Below are 13868 nucleotides of genomic sequence, written 5' to 3'. Positions count from 1 at the left end.
CACAGGACTAGATTTCATTGGCTTTGGATTACTTGGGCTCCCTTTCTTTAACTCGCAGCAGAATAAAACGTCCATTGGGACCAAACCTTGTTGGTTCATTCAAAGTTTTATTGTCTATCGACAGCTGCATTATATTTTATTGGGTTTTCCTGATCATCAACAGGGGTTCTCTAATTCTCTCAGAAGCTTTACAAGCGTCTGTTGGGCGTAAAATGTGTTGGTTATTGTTGTCGCATGGGTGGAGTTCCCCTTGTTATAAACGGCAGATTAACAGTGATCTATAGACAGATGTTTTTAAGCGAAGTTGTCTTGATCTGTCTCGCTGAAGCTTTTTTTTTTTTTTTGTGGGAGCCACATTCGTACGGGTTGCTATCAGAGTCGGTATCAGAAATAAATGTAAATTTGGCTTGAAATCTAGGTCTAGATCCAATATTGGTTTTGAGACGGCTATCGCGTTCTTGAAAGTAAGAAATGTTTTGTTCAAAAGTTTAATAAATTACTATTCATGAAAATTAGTGTATCGTTTAGTTTAGATCTAATGCCCAATTATTAAAATACTAGTCGACCGGCGGCGTAGGCCACTGCAACCTATGCGACCGCAGTGGGCCCCGCACTTTAATAGGACCCGCTATAATCCAAGGTGTATAAATTATTGAATTAAACGATTTTATAACTTAAAACAGATTTCCCGCGCCCTCCAGTCGATTTACCAGGAGCTCCAGGAAATCTCCCGAAATCGAGAAATATACGAAACCTCTCGCAGGACGAAGATTCTTTTTTCGGTGGGGGGATAAGGCGGGGTAAAACAATGTTTCATTGTTTTTTTGATATAACAATTATTAGTTATTAAAACAAATCACTCTAAAAGTTGTATAAAAATGATATTTTTTATAGTTTTATATTTTTCTTGTTTTCAGTTCTTTCTACACCATTACAAGAGTTAGATGGTATTACAATAGCACTTATATTGCAATGATTCGTATAAAAGAAAAGCGTTAGAGTGCACTTATATAATAAATCTATATAATTTAGAAAAACAAAATAAAGACAATAAATTTACTATCGAACAAAATTAAGATAAAAAGGTAATAAAAACGAAAAAAATATGTGAATTGTTCTAAAGCCCTAGCTCACACAACAGTGGCTTGTTCTCTACGCAGATGATATTTTCATTGGAATTGTAAAGAGCAATACTGTTTAGTCTCAGAACTGTGTATTGCGAATTTCCAAATTAGTTATCGACAAAGCGTATAACAACTCACGCTGTCTGTCGTCTGTCTGTCTGGAAAAAAAAATTGTAAACTATATTTTTCCACACCAAATTTCAGATCAAATTGAAATTTTGCAAAATCATTACTTGTACCTGAAAAAAAATTAATCATTTAGTTAATTACCTATTGGTAATTAAATAATTTGTTTGGTATCTAACAAGGGAAAGAAATCGTATTTGACAGATATAGTGGTATACAATGGTATGTGGTAGCTTGAGCCTTCAAGCTCGAATTCAAATCGTAAAATATTTTTTATTTCATTGAAAAAGTGATAACTGTAACCTTCATCCGGTTGTCCCTTTTTTTTCTCCCTTTTTCATTTCTCAGCTGGTACAGACAAGTGATAGGATCATAGCGCTTTGGGAAAGCTAAGAACATGAAAATGCGCTAAACAAAAACAATCGGTAACTATTTACTTAATCTCAGAGTCTCATTATTGTTACATTAATTATAAATTTAATTACATGACTGATCAAAACTAATTTATAAAACTACACTTAATATATGTTCTTGCCTTTTTTTTAAAGCGAAGTCGGTTAATTGACTTTTCAATGAACTTATTCATATTTTCATTTTAGTTATAAAAGAAGATCTTAATCTAAACCAAGTATAATATTGACGTAGGAAAGATTGTTTTAGCTTCAAAAAAGGACCTTTAAATTTTTTTCGTGTGAAATGTCTGTAACAACATCGATTCAGTTTTTTGTGATTAAGAAAAGACTAAAGATAAGAAAACTATCGTTATGGAAATATTTTAAACAAAACAAAAATAAACAAGTAGATCTAGACGTCAATATCATCTTTTATATTTTTAAAGCCTTTTCTTCTTCTCAAAGTTCATATTTTTATAATTTACAAATGACAATGGTGATAATTCATTGTCTTTCTGTTAATTAGCTAGTCAGATTTATATTTGGTCTAAATTTTAATCAAAAACCAAAAGTTCAGAAACTTCTCTACTGATAGCTAACTATAAGTCTTTATTTTTCTGATACTGTTCCTTGCAGAACGATCGTTAGAAATGCCAGCAACGTAAAGCTATTTATAATAAAAAACTCAAGTCTAGAAGTTTTTCTCTATATATAAAAAAATAAAAGGTTTATTTATTTAAAATATAATTCACAAAAATAGAATAATTACTAGAATGTATCCCAAGGAATCGTCTAAAAGTAGTCATTCAAGAAGATATAGTCTAGCCTTGTAGATTCTTTAGGTATTCAAATACTTATACAGACTTACCCGTTGTTGTGATAAAAGGCTAGATACATGCATATTTTATCTTGATAAATAACAAAAATAACATATACATTTAATAACCATCGTGCATAGCCACACATGCACTGGATCACTAACAGTAAAAACAAACAATTCAAATTTATACCAAGAATAGTTGAAAAAAAAAATACTGAACTACTATTTCAAATGCATTAAGCTTTGAAGACTGGTCAAACGGTAAAAATGAAAAAATAAACACTGGTCATTTTAGTAACTGAAAACATTCAAAAATCATCACAATAAAGGTAAAACGATGAAGGTATCCATTAATTCAATGTTTCCTAAACGTTTTCCTTATAGGAACACTTAGAACATTCTGAGTATTGAGCGGAACACTTTTTTTTTCAGAGAATAATTCATGTGGTGGCTTACTAGTTCATTATTCCAGTAGTTCGTGGAAAACATTTTCAGGTCTCGCTAAACACTAAGGCTCCATAAAACACAGTTTGGGAATATCCCAGCAATGTCTTGTAAGATATTATATTAAATTGGTTTAACAATTAGCAGACAAAACTAAATCAAAAGAACAAGTGTGTTTTTAATACAAGGTCTCAGATTAAGTGAATGAATTTGAGATTCCAGGATACTCAGAAAGGTAAAATCATTTTGTTCATGTTTTTATTGATTTAAAATAAAAAAAATTTCTGTATGGTAGAAAATAAAGCACTTTTGCTGACAATGGAAAAATTACATTGTCAATAAAAAACATACTAAAAGTAATTCAGAATCTCTACGAGCAGGCCACTAGTGCTATGTACTTCAAAAGTAACAATGGGGACTCGTTTAAAGCCATAGTTGAAGTAACACAAAGTTGACTACTGTCACCAACTCTTTGCAATATTTTACCTAAAAGGCTAAATAATGACAAGATCCTCTCGCGTTAGCTAGTATAATTTAAAAACACATTGAGGTAAATGAAAGACAAGTTGTATGTAATTATTTACATATCATTCAAATATCACGTACATTTTTCTGAAACTCTTGTTTTTAAATTAAATTTTCTAGTCCACACACGATGATATGTGAACATCATTAATTCAATGTAAATATGGACAAAATTTTTTACATTTGAAAATGTATAAATCTTTGTAGGCTCAATATAAAAAAACACTGCAGGCGGTGGAACCAAACCTCATTGTAAATAATATCATTGTTATATAAAAACGTGTTGTGAAAGACATAAATAACATGTATTCAAATAGGTGACAGTCAGGTAGCAAGGTAGACAACGTACATTGGCATATTTTCGATTACCATCCAATAAACATTATAATACTTTTAAATCTTAGGTATGATAAAAAAGCTTATTTAAAAACGCAACTCGTGTTATTTTACAGGATATAAAATAAATAAAAAAATTATCCTGTATTTATTATAAAAGTTCTCTATTTCATTATATGGCGTACTAGAACGATTTTTAGCACACTATGTAGCTCAGTCCCCCACCTAATGCTTACTGCCTTGGGAAAAGGCCCATACGGAGAAATTGATATTCAAATATTGATGGCTACTTATTTGAAACAAATAGTTGTCCTTAAATTGAAATGGTGAGGATGGGAAATGTTAGAAAGGCACGTAGAAATCGTTTCATTACGTCTAGTCGTCAAGTGTAGCAAACGTAAAAACGATTCCTTCAGAACATTAGCAATTAAATAATAACTTATTCCTGATTCGATACTGTAATAAAATAATATTGCCATCACAACCTTTGCAACGTGTTAACTGGACTCAAAAACTACGCTGTTTATTATAAATTATTAAATATCATTAAATGCATAAATAAATAATTATGCGGAAAAAAAAAAAGAACAAGGATATGCTACTATTAAGTACAATGCTCAATTCACAAAATTATTTACATAATTATTTTACATATTTGGCAATAGAAATGTTCAAACTCAAAAACTTTCACGAAGTAAAAATTGGACTCAATCAAATGACGCTGTAGAAAGCAATCCATTATCACCATTCTGCAACAGAGAAAAATATAACAACTAGTAAATTTTAATTTCAAATAATGCTTTCTGGAATAGTCAATGTGACTAACTAAAAATCAGGCTTTTAATTTCCTTTTGGTCTGATGCATTCATAATACGGTGCCATAATTATTTTTAACGATTATATTATTATTTTAATTCTTATTGAATGCACTGGTTTTCAGAAAAAAAAACGTTAGCCAAATTTCATTTAAAATGATTTTTTTTTTTTTTATTATAACGGTAAAACCAGAGTTTTACCGAGTGACCAATAAGCTTGTAATTTTTTTTTTCCCAAAAATATACATAAACTGTTAAATTTTTAGAAACATCGTTAGAGATGTTCTTGAGATCCAAGTCCAATTACCCAAGCATTTTTATAATACCTCTGTTCAAGTCAGAACCTTATGGAAACTGGATCAAGGTACTTGGATCCTTCAGGAACCTGGATAGCTGATCTCAAAAACAGTTATAACGATTTTCCTAGAAATTTAAGTTTATGTATATCGCTAAGAAAAGAATTAGTAGCTCGTTGGCTATATGGGGCAAACTCTAGTTTGACCGTTATACTTTTTTAAAAGTAGAAATAAATAAATGTAAATTAGGCTAGAGACTAAATCTAGTTCTAGAGCCTGCCTCAATTTTAAAAATAAATGTTATTGTTATCAGTCACTATGGAGTTATAATAAGCTGAGATTTGTAATAATTTACTATTACATTTGCCAAGTATTTCTATAAAGGATTACTTAGACTTAGGTCCTCCCGCACCGTTCGGCGCATTGGGCGGCAAGCTGTCTCCATAATGATCTGTCACTGGCAATGTCTGAAGCCTCCTCCCACCTGGTGTCCACTGTTCTGAGGTCCACCATGAAGGTGTGTCGCCAGGTAATACGGGGACGTCCCTGTTTGCGCTTTCCTCGTTTTGGCTTCCATGTTATCGCAACTCTTGGTGTGCGTAATTCATTTTGACGTAGAACATGTCCCGCAAACCTCATGCGACGCTCAGTCACAACCTCACTAAGTGTTCGACTCCCAGTTCGGCATAGGATTTCCTTGTTTGAGATCCGGTCTGTGTAACTGACTCCCAAAATCCGTCTCAGCCATCTCTGTTGAGCCACATTTAGTCTTTTCTCAATTTTGACAGATGACTTCCACGTCTCACATGCATATGTAGCAGTTGGAATGACGATTATGTTGAGAAGGTGTATTTTTGTCTCGAGTCCAATAGCTTGGCTAGTCCAAATAGGCTGCAGCCTTTGGAAAATGCCTTTCCTATTCGGCACGCTACATCATGGTAAGCATCTCCATCATTTGTTATGAAGCTGCCAAGGTACGTGATATTGTCCAGCTCTTCAAGCTTTGACTCGCCAAGTCTGACGGGGATACCCTTTGCCTTATATCCCACTCGCATAATTTTAGTCTTATCCAAGTTTATGCGGAGGCCAATTTTGGGTGCCTCTCTGTCTAGGCTCTCCGTCATTTCTTGAATGCATTTATTTGTAGCCCCGAGTAGTGCAACATCATCAGCAAAGTCCAAGTCCGTCAATCGGAGTTGTTCATGCCATGGAATACCAAAGGCAGTCTGGTTCATTGCTCTCCTCATTATGTAGTCGATGGCTAGGAGGAAAAGGAAGGGAGATAAGATGCACCCCTGTCTTACACCGGTCTCGATTGTAAAAAAAACTCTGTTGTTCCCTCTTCTGTTTTATTGCAGCAACTAAAATGACTGTAAAGGTGTCGTAGGATCTGGACGAATTTTTCTGGGATACCGTATTCTCTAACTATTTTCCATAGTGATTCTCGGTGGACACTATCAAACGCTTTTTTGAAGTCCACGAAACTGATCGTTAGCCGTTGTTGGTACTCAAGACTTTGTTCTATGATATTTCGTAAAACGAAAATCTGCTCTGTACATGATCTGCCTCTTCGGAAACCTGCTTGTTCTTCTCTGAGCCTTTCATCTACAGACTGTTGAAGCCGTCTCAACAAAACAGTGCTGAAAACTTTGCCTGGGACAGAGAGGAGAGTAATGCCCCACCAGTTGTTGCAGTCTGCCAAGTTGCCCTTTTTTGGAAGCTCTACAATCACTCCCTTTTGCCAGTCCTCTGGGACTTTTGAAGTTCGCCAACAGAGATTTAAGAGATCAGTCATTCTGTTAACAATGCACTGTCCCCCATATTTTAGCATTTCTGCTGATATCATGTCTAGTCCTGGTGCTTTGTTATTCTTTAGCACTGCAATGGCCATGGTAACATCCTCAGCAGTTATTGGGTCTGTCTTGACCTTGAGATCATTGTCTGGAGAGGGGTCCATGAATATGTAAGTTAAGTCTGGCGACAGTTGGTTAAGGGTCTCTTTAACGTGCTCTACCCATCTTGCATCCTGTTCTTCTTTCGTTAACAAAGTTTTGCCTTGCTTGTCTTTTATTGGTGCCCCATGTCCACTCTTTGCTCCAGTGAGATCTCGGACAATACGATGGAGGGTTTTGTGTCATTTCTGCTTGCAGCTGCTTGTGCCTCTTATCCCTTCTGGATTATTACTGATTATTTTTGGATATTGAATCATATTTCTTATGCGGTGTTGTTGTAATCATACTAATTGTGTCAGCTACACCAAGAGTAATATATATATATATATATTCTTTTTTTTTTTAAACAACTGTAACTTTTTTCTTCAAAATTTGAGTATGTGTATATAATTGAGAAAAAAAAAATCTCAACTCATTGACCAGAAGGGGAAAACTTGAGGTCAACCCTTATATCGGTTTAAAAATGTTTCACTATCGAAGAATTAAATTTTGCTAGAATGTTTTGTGAATGAAAATTATGACGTCAAAGGGAAAAAAAACTTTACACCGCTTACGTGACTGGCTTAGAGCAGTCTATTAAAACATTTCTTTGCAAACATGAACAAGTTTTAATGAATCAACATGTACGCTCAATCTTATTGTAGATTGATTTTTTAAGAAACTTTGGAAGAAAAATAATGAAATTAAATTTTCCCATATAAGATCAGTTATTGTATTTTAATTGCATTATCATTATTTAGCACTTTAATTGTGCACAGCCGTGGGTAGCTTCTACTTCTTTTTTTTTTATTTTGCTGGTGAATTATTGCAATATGTGTAAGCTTTGAAGTCTACTGTCCTATACCAAACTAAGAAAATTGTCATAACATAGTTCTCTACGCCTTATATGCTCATTCAGGACATGCCATCTAGATCGCGGTCAACGAATTTAGAGGTTGGCTTAACAGTAATGCCCACGATAACGCTTCTTTAGAATACTAACGCCTTGTGTTAAAGTCTCTTAGGAAAAAATGCGCCATATTTTTTTCTTTATTACAAAATGCATATTTTACCCAATAAAGTTGAGATTTTGCATCACTTGATGCTTCGTACTAAAGCTATAATAAATATACTAATTGCAGTTTTGAATGTCTGAACTTAAACATTTGAAAAGTTACACTGCAAATACTTTTTTTCCAAGCCAATAGTTGTATTTAAAAGATGCATTGTAAAAAGCGGCTCTTCCGATAGGTACTCTTTACCCGATCGTTCAATCTCGTCATTGCAAAAAACTATTTTCAAATGACTTCGGAATCATTGAATAAATAGCTTCTTCGGTTATGCAAAACTCTTTTTTAAAATTATCTACAAAACACAATTTCTCAAAAGAAAAAGACTTAAAATAAGAGATTTGCAAACGGTAAAAGTTTGAGAAAATTTGCTAATTCGCCGGTGGTCGATTAAGATTTTCTTTTCGCAGTCTGCGTCTGTTATCGGCATTGGATTTTCTTTTGGTCTCCAATGTGTATGCCGCCGCCTTTGTGAGTGGCCTTTAGCTGTCTCGTTCTGAGGCCGCATGCAACAAGGTGCTCTCTTCTATGTCTGCTGTAATGACATGATTAGGATTTAGTTATTAGTTTTGGGAATAGGGGGAAAGTTTTACTTAGCGACGATGACGTAAAGTTTGTTAAAAAGTAAGAACGCTCTAGGATTTGATAGAGACAAGACGCTTTTCCTATTACAGCAAGAATAAGAAGTAGTTTACGGACATAGTTGACATCGGACGATTCCCTTCTTAAGTATTAAACATATTTGTTGACCAACATCAGCGTCGACTACATATCTTGATTGTGTTTGGCATTTCGCCGGTGTTTGAAGGTTATCTCCTGTTTATTTCATTGTTTGTATTTGACACGGCGGAAGAGCCATAACACTGCTAAAGCAAGTTGGCGCCTAAGCTGGTCTTTATAGCGTTTCCGTGGGGCACCTTTGATACGTGTACCACCTTTTAACTCACCACAAATGTTGATATATTGATCTAATTAATAGAAATAGTTGCTAATGTAAAAAAAGAAATACAAGAGGAAGAATCCATTAATCAGGGTATCGCAATTTTAGGGCCGGCCCAGGTTGAGATCATGCAAGTGTGTCCGTAGCTCTGTGAGCTGCGGAGGAATGTGTCTGTAGAGTAACTTGACCTGTATGGGAGCTATGAGACACTAGGCCAAACAGCAGAGTTTCTCGCCAAGGCTCTACGGGAGAATTAGCCTTTTCAGTCTTACAACAATTGAAGTTCTCTGAGGTTCAGAGATCAATGCAATGGTTAACAGGTATTTTTTCCTTCTCAACATACAGATTTTATCCTTAGGGTGATTATAGAGACAGTTATTTCTTAATACTTGTAGTGTCACTGGGTCTGCCAAAGCGTAGCTTTGCACTGAAATCCATAACGCAATAAACATTTTCTCCTTTAGTATAGAGACAATGCTAACGAACTAATCTCTCTATGTATATAAATATTGTAACGAAAAATACATTTTACACAAAAGCACTATAAAACTCCATCGATTTTTAAGTAATTATTATCTCATGAGTGTTTAAAAACAGATACACACTGTTACTATCTTACCAAAGAAAACTTGCATTTAGGTATCTTTTCTTTTTATATTATATATTTGTAAAATACAACTGACTTACTTATTAATAATGAAATCTCTAACAAATGTAGCAGGTATCCGAATGAAATTTCGTACACATGTTCCTTTTACCCCCCGTACGCTCTCTTAAGAAATTGACTAGAACCTAACGAATGCAATTTGTGAAAACCGCAAGCATTCTATCAGGCATTTGTATTTTATTTTTGGTATTCCCCCCAGAAAGCCAGCAGTCTACATATAAAAATATAGCAAAATGTCACAAATTTCTAATTTTCAAAGACTGTTCATATTTTTTAATGTCTTTTAGTAGGTCATTTTCCTTTAAGAAAAAAACGATTCTTATAGCATCAATATGATAGATCCAAGTCTTTGTCTTTTTAGATAGAGATAGAGAGACAAAGAGAGAGAGAGAGAGAGAGAGAGAGAGAGAGAAAGTAATACTGTACTTTGTAACACCGTCAGCTATTACAATACTTAAATAAATAAAAACTAATTAAAAGTTATTTTTAGTTAGGGAAAAAAATGCCAAAATAAAAGTAGAATGGGGGAATGAAAAGGAAGTATTTGATTGGAACGTTTGGAAAACAAAAAGAAAACATAAAAAAAAAAAACAACTAACAAATAAAAAAGGGGTTGGGAAAAGGTTCACGATTGAAATATATAGATTGAATTAACCCTTAAAAGGCGTGTGGTACTTTAGCCTCTAAACATCAGCATTGTAATTCCATTGTGTATACACTCACTGTAAAGCAGCTCAGCACCTTAAGGGTTAAGAAGCCGAAGTCATACGAAGGACCACCCTTTTTCTTTTTTTGGCAAGGGGTAAGTTCAAGTGCTACTACATTAACGGGCTCAAAGTATGAGAACGTGTATGTGTAGTGGGCGCATTATGAAGCGAGTCTTTCCAAATCAAGTCAAAAGAGAGAGAGAGAGAGAAAGAGAGAGAGAGAAAGAGAGAGAGAAAGAGAGAGAGAGAGAGAGATGCTGAGAAAAAAAAAGAGAGGGCCGTAAAATGTTATCGTAACAAATATACTAATTGACTGGCTAAATAAAGTATGTTATGGTAATCGTTCAAATGTAGCCCGTTATTTTTTAAATAATAATAAAAAATAATATATATAAATACAAGAAGCGGGTGATCCAGCCATAGTAAGCAATAGAAAGCATGGCGTGTACTACTAGAAATGATAATACTGAAATACTCTACTTACAGGTGATTCTAAATTTCCTTCTGTATTGTAAGCTCTACTTTTTCTTCTTCGTTGTTGTTTCTTCTTTGTGCATCTACTTGATCTCTCTTTTTCTTCTTTAAATAACAAATAATTTAAACAATCAATTATCATTACATCTTAACAGGAAGATGTAAATAGTGTCACTTTATTTTAGTAAGATCTTACTATTAATAGGAACAGTAAGAAGAACATGCTCAGTAATTAATAATGGTATGAGTCAACGCTGTGAAATGGAGTCACAAGTTATAAGAATGCTTAAGGTGCCACCTTACCAAAAGGAAACATTTTAAAAAATGTGTGGGATTTATAGATGTTCATCACTGACTGGTTGACTTAAATTATATACCTAAAAAATAATCAATTAAAAAAAAGGGAAGTGATCACAAGGCGGACACATTGAAACGCCATAGGAATACCTTCAAAGTGTATCTGACAGCCTTCAGCATTGACCCAGCCTCCTGGGAGATGAAAGAGCATGATACAACAACATGTCGTGCAGTGAAAAATGGCGCACAAATTGCAGAGGGCAAGTGATTAGCGCTAGCAGAAGAAAGGCGTCAGAGAAAAAAAAATCTAGGCAACTGACACTTTATCTAACAGGAATTTGCTACTATATGTGTCTACTGTGATAAGTAGATTTTGATAAAGCTGAGCATCTTTACGCTTCAGAAACCCTCAAAGCTTTGCTGAAGGCGTTCAGCATAGACCCAGCCACATGGGAGACAGAAGCACATGATAGAGCATCATGGAGTCACGCTGTGAAAACTGGCGCACACATTTCTGAGGAAAAGAGAACAACGCTGGCAAAAGAAAAACAAGGCCAATGACACTAGCTCCAGCTAGAATAACCTGCCCAGTGTACAGCCGAACATTGCGTGCTCACATAGGTCTCACCAGCTAGATGAGAAGGCACAAAACCTCAGTACAAAGCCCTCAGCCCCCTGGATGACATCAAATCACGATGGGCGAACTATATATATATATATATATATATATATATATATATATATATATATATATATATATATATATATATATATATTTAATGACCTGCGATATCTGTGGACGAGAGTGTCTCTCCAAAATAGGGCTCCACAGCCACAAGAGGAAGTGTGCTCTGAGATGAACAATAGTCCTTCTACGACTAACGGAAGCTAAGGATATATATATATATATGTTTGTGTGTGTGTTTGTGTTTGTATTCTTGGATTTTTACGTAAATAATTGGCGTCTTAATTTGCTGCTATTCTAGAATTAGGGTAAATGATACTTACCATTTTAGCTTTTCTCCATTTTTTAACATTCTGTTTGATTAAGCTATTACAAAAAATATTTTAATATTGGGTTAAAACACGAATAATAAGTATATCATTATTAATTAAACCTTTTTAAATTGTTAGAATTATATACATTTGTAAAACCGTCTCGCTAAAGATAATGATACTTCTGGTCGTCTCCTATTGAATATACCTCTTATAATGATTAAAAAAAATCAATGAAGATGTCTCATTTAAGTACCTATGGTCAAACCTAACAAGAAATTGAGGATTAATAAAAAGCGAAAAAAAAAAGCTTTAAGTTTTGTATGACCAGGTATCCTGCAAACTTCGAAAGTAACATCACTTTCCAACTAAAATATAAACTGTGTTCGTAGTTTGTAGAGTACATAGGTTTATAAATAAAAAAGTTAGAGACTGAACCCTAAGGTTAACAAAAGAATCCAAGCCTTTGACAGCAAATGCTACATAAAAAGAAACTGGCTATCAGATATAAGAAAAAGAAGACAAATGAGTTTTTAATTTTACACTTCTCACTACTCGTCAGTACTTTCAAGAAACAAGAGCTAAACTGGTTCGGTCATATTGTAAGACATGGCTTACTGTCTAAAGCAGTGGTCCCTGTCAGGGGCTAGTATAGTGAGAGTGAATGTGTTATTTCTTTGTTGAAATTGTAATATGTAAATGTTATATCCCTTTGTTTATTTTCCCCAGGTATGAATGTGAACAGTATACACGTGATGTTTTTGAATGTGAGTTTTCCTTGTATGAGAGAGAGAAAGAAGTATTCAGTTGTTTCCTGGGCTGATGCTTGTGCAGTTAATTTTTTCTGAGAGTGTTGCTGTCATTAAGTATTTTATTGAATATTAAAATTATTATTATTGGCCTGGAAAGCTGGTGTTTCTTTGTAGAGTTAATTTTGTCTTAATTAATTTTTCTCGAGTAACTCCTAATGAGTCAAGTAGGAAAAGAACCTGACAATCGCAAATTGCGGCTCTCGCGCCGCATGCGGATCTTTGACAACTTGACTGCAGCTCTTACACAAAAAAAAAAGTTTTGTGTATGCCTAGTAAGTGGCGAATAAACGCGTTTGAAACGCAAACATACAGAGATCTGAAGAACACAGATAGTCGCTCGCAAACATGTCTTTCTTTATTCTTGTTTAATAGCTACATGCTTGAATACTTTTTCAATCAATTCAATAAACAAAGCAGCAGAGGTAATTTTTGTTTTATTTATTCCTTTACCATTGGGCGTTTCCAAAATTATATATATATATATATATGTTTGTTTGTAAAATGTTTTACATGTTGTGGATGTTCCTTTAGAGTTGAAGATAATTTACTTTCTAGTCCAAGCCTCCCACGGGACGACGGGGGATGGAACTGGTATAAGTAAAGAAGCTGGCAGCAGATGACCTCAAATGAACGTTGGATCTCTGGATACATTGGCATCATGGGAAATGAAAAGGCAGATAAGCTATCAAAGGCAGGAACAACCAGACAGACATGTAAGCTACCTCTTTTAAGGTCAATGTAAGTCAACAATCATAAAGAGGAGTCGTTCAACCAATGGGCAAAAGGAAACACAGGCAGAGCCATGTACAAAGAAATGAACATGCGTAACAAACTGGACAGTATTAAGTTTCTTCCCCGCAAAGAACAACCTACAATTTTCCAAGAACAGGACCCACACCTCTATTAAATTACCACCTGAACAAAATAAACTCTACACAACTCCCCCTTTACAGACACTGCGCCCACCCTTATCAAACCGTTAGCCATATCCTCTTTAAATGCCCCTTCCTATCCACCTTAGTCAGACCCTACTTCCACTACAGCCCAACATAACCAACACCTTGTACGGCAGTGCTGAACAACTGATAAAAAAGCA

The 13868-nt window shown here is 34.5% G+C and overlaps 1 protein-coding gene across 6 annotated transcripts in view; it reads right to left on the bottom strand.

Annotated features, from left to right (window-relative positions):
- Positions 1 to 2661: 2661 nt before the first annotated feature.
- The window catches only part of LOC106051507 (uncharacterized), a 29623-nt gene continuing 18416 nt past the window's right edge, over positions 2662 to 13868 (bottom strand). For all 6 annotated transcript variants that reach the window (XR_008774807.1, XR_008774809.1, XR_008774808.1 and 3 more), the window contains 3 exons: positions 11973 to 12015; positions 10678 to 10772; positions 2662 to 4516 (listed from right to left, as the gene is read on the bottom strand). Coding sequence is in view for 3 of the 6 variants with exons in the window: in XM_056010665.1 (XP_055866640.1) it covers positions 10686 to 10772; positions 11973 to 12015 (130 nt within the window). In the remaining 3 variants the exon portion in view is untranslated. The remainder of the gene's footprint in view (positions 4517 to 10677; positions 10773 to 11972; positions 12016 to 13868) is intronic.

Source organism: Biomphalaria glabrata, chromosome 14 (genome assembly GCF_947242115.1).
Source record: "Biomphalaria glabrata chromosome 14, xgBioGlab47.1, whole genome shotgun sequence".
Classification (NCBI taxonomy): domain Eukaryota; kingdom Metazoa; phylum Mollusca; class Gastropoda; family Planorbidae; genus Biomphalaria; species Biomphalaria glabrata.
The sequence above is the reverse complement of the archived record's forward strand: the minus strand, read 5'-3'. Positions and strand labels throughout refer to the sequence as shown.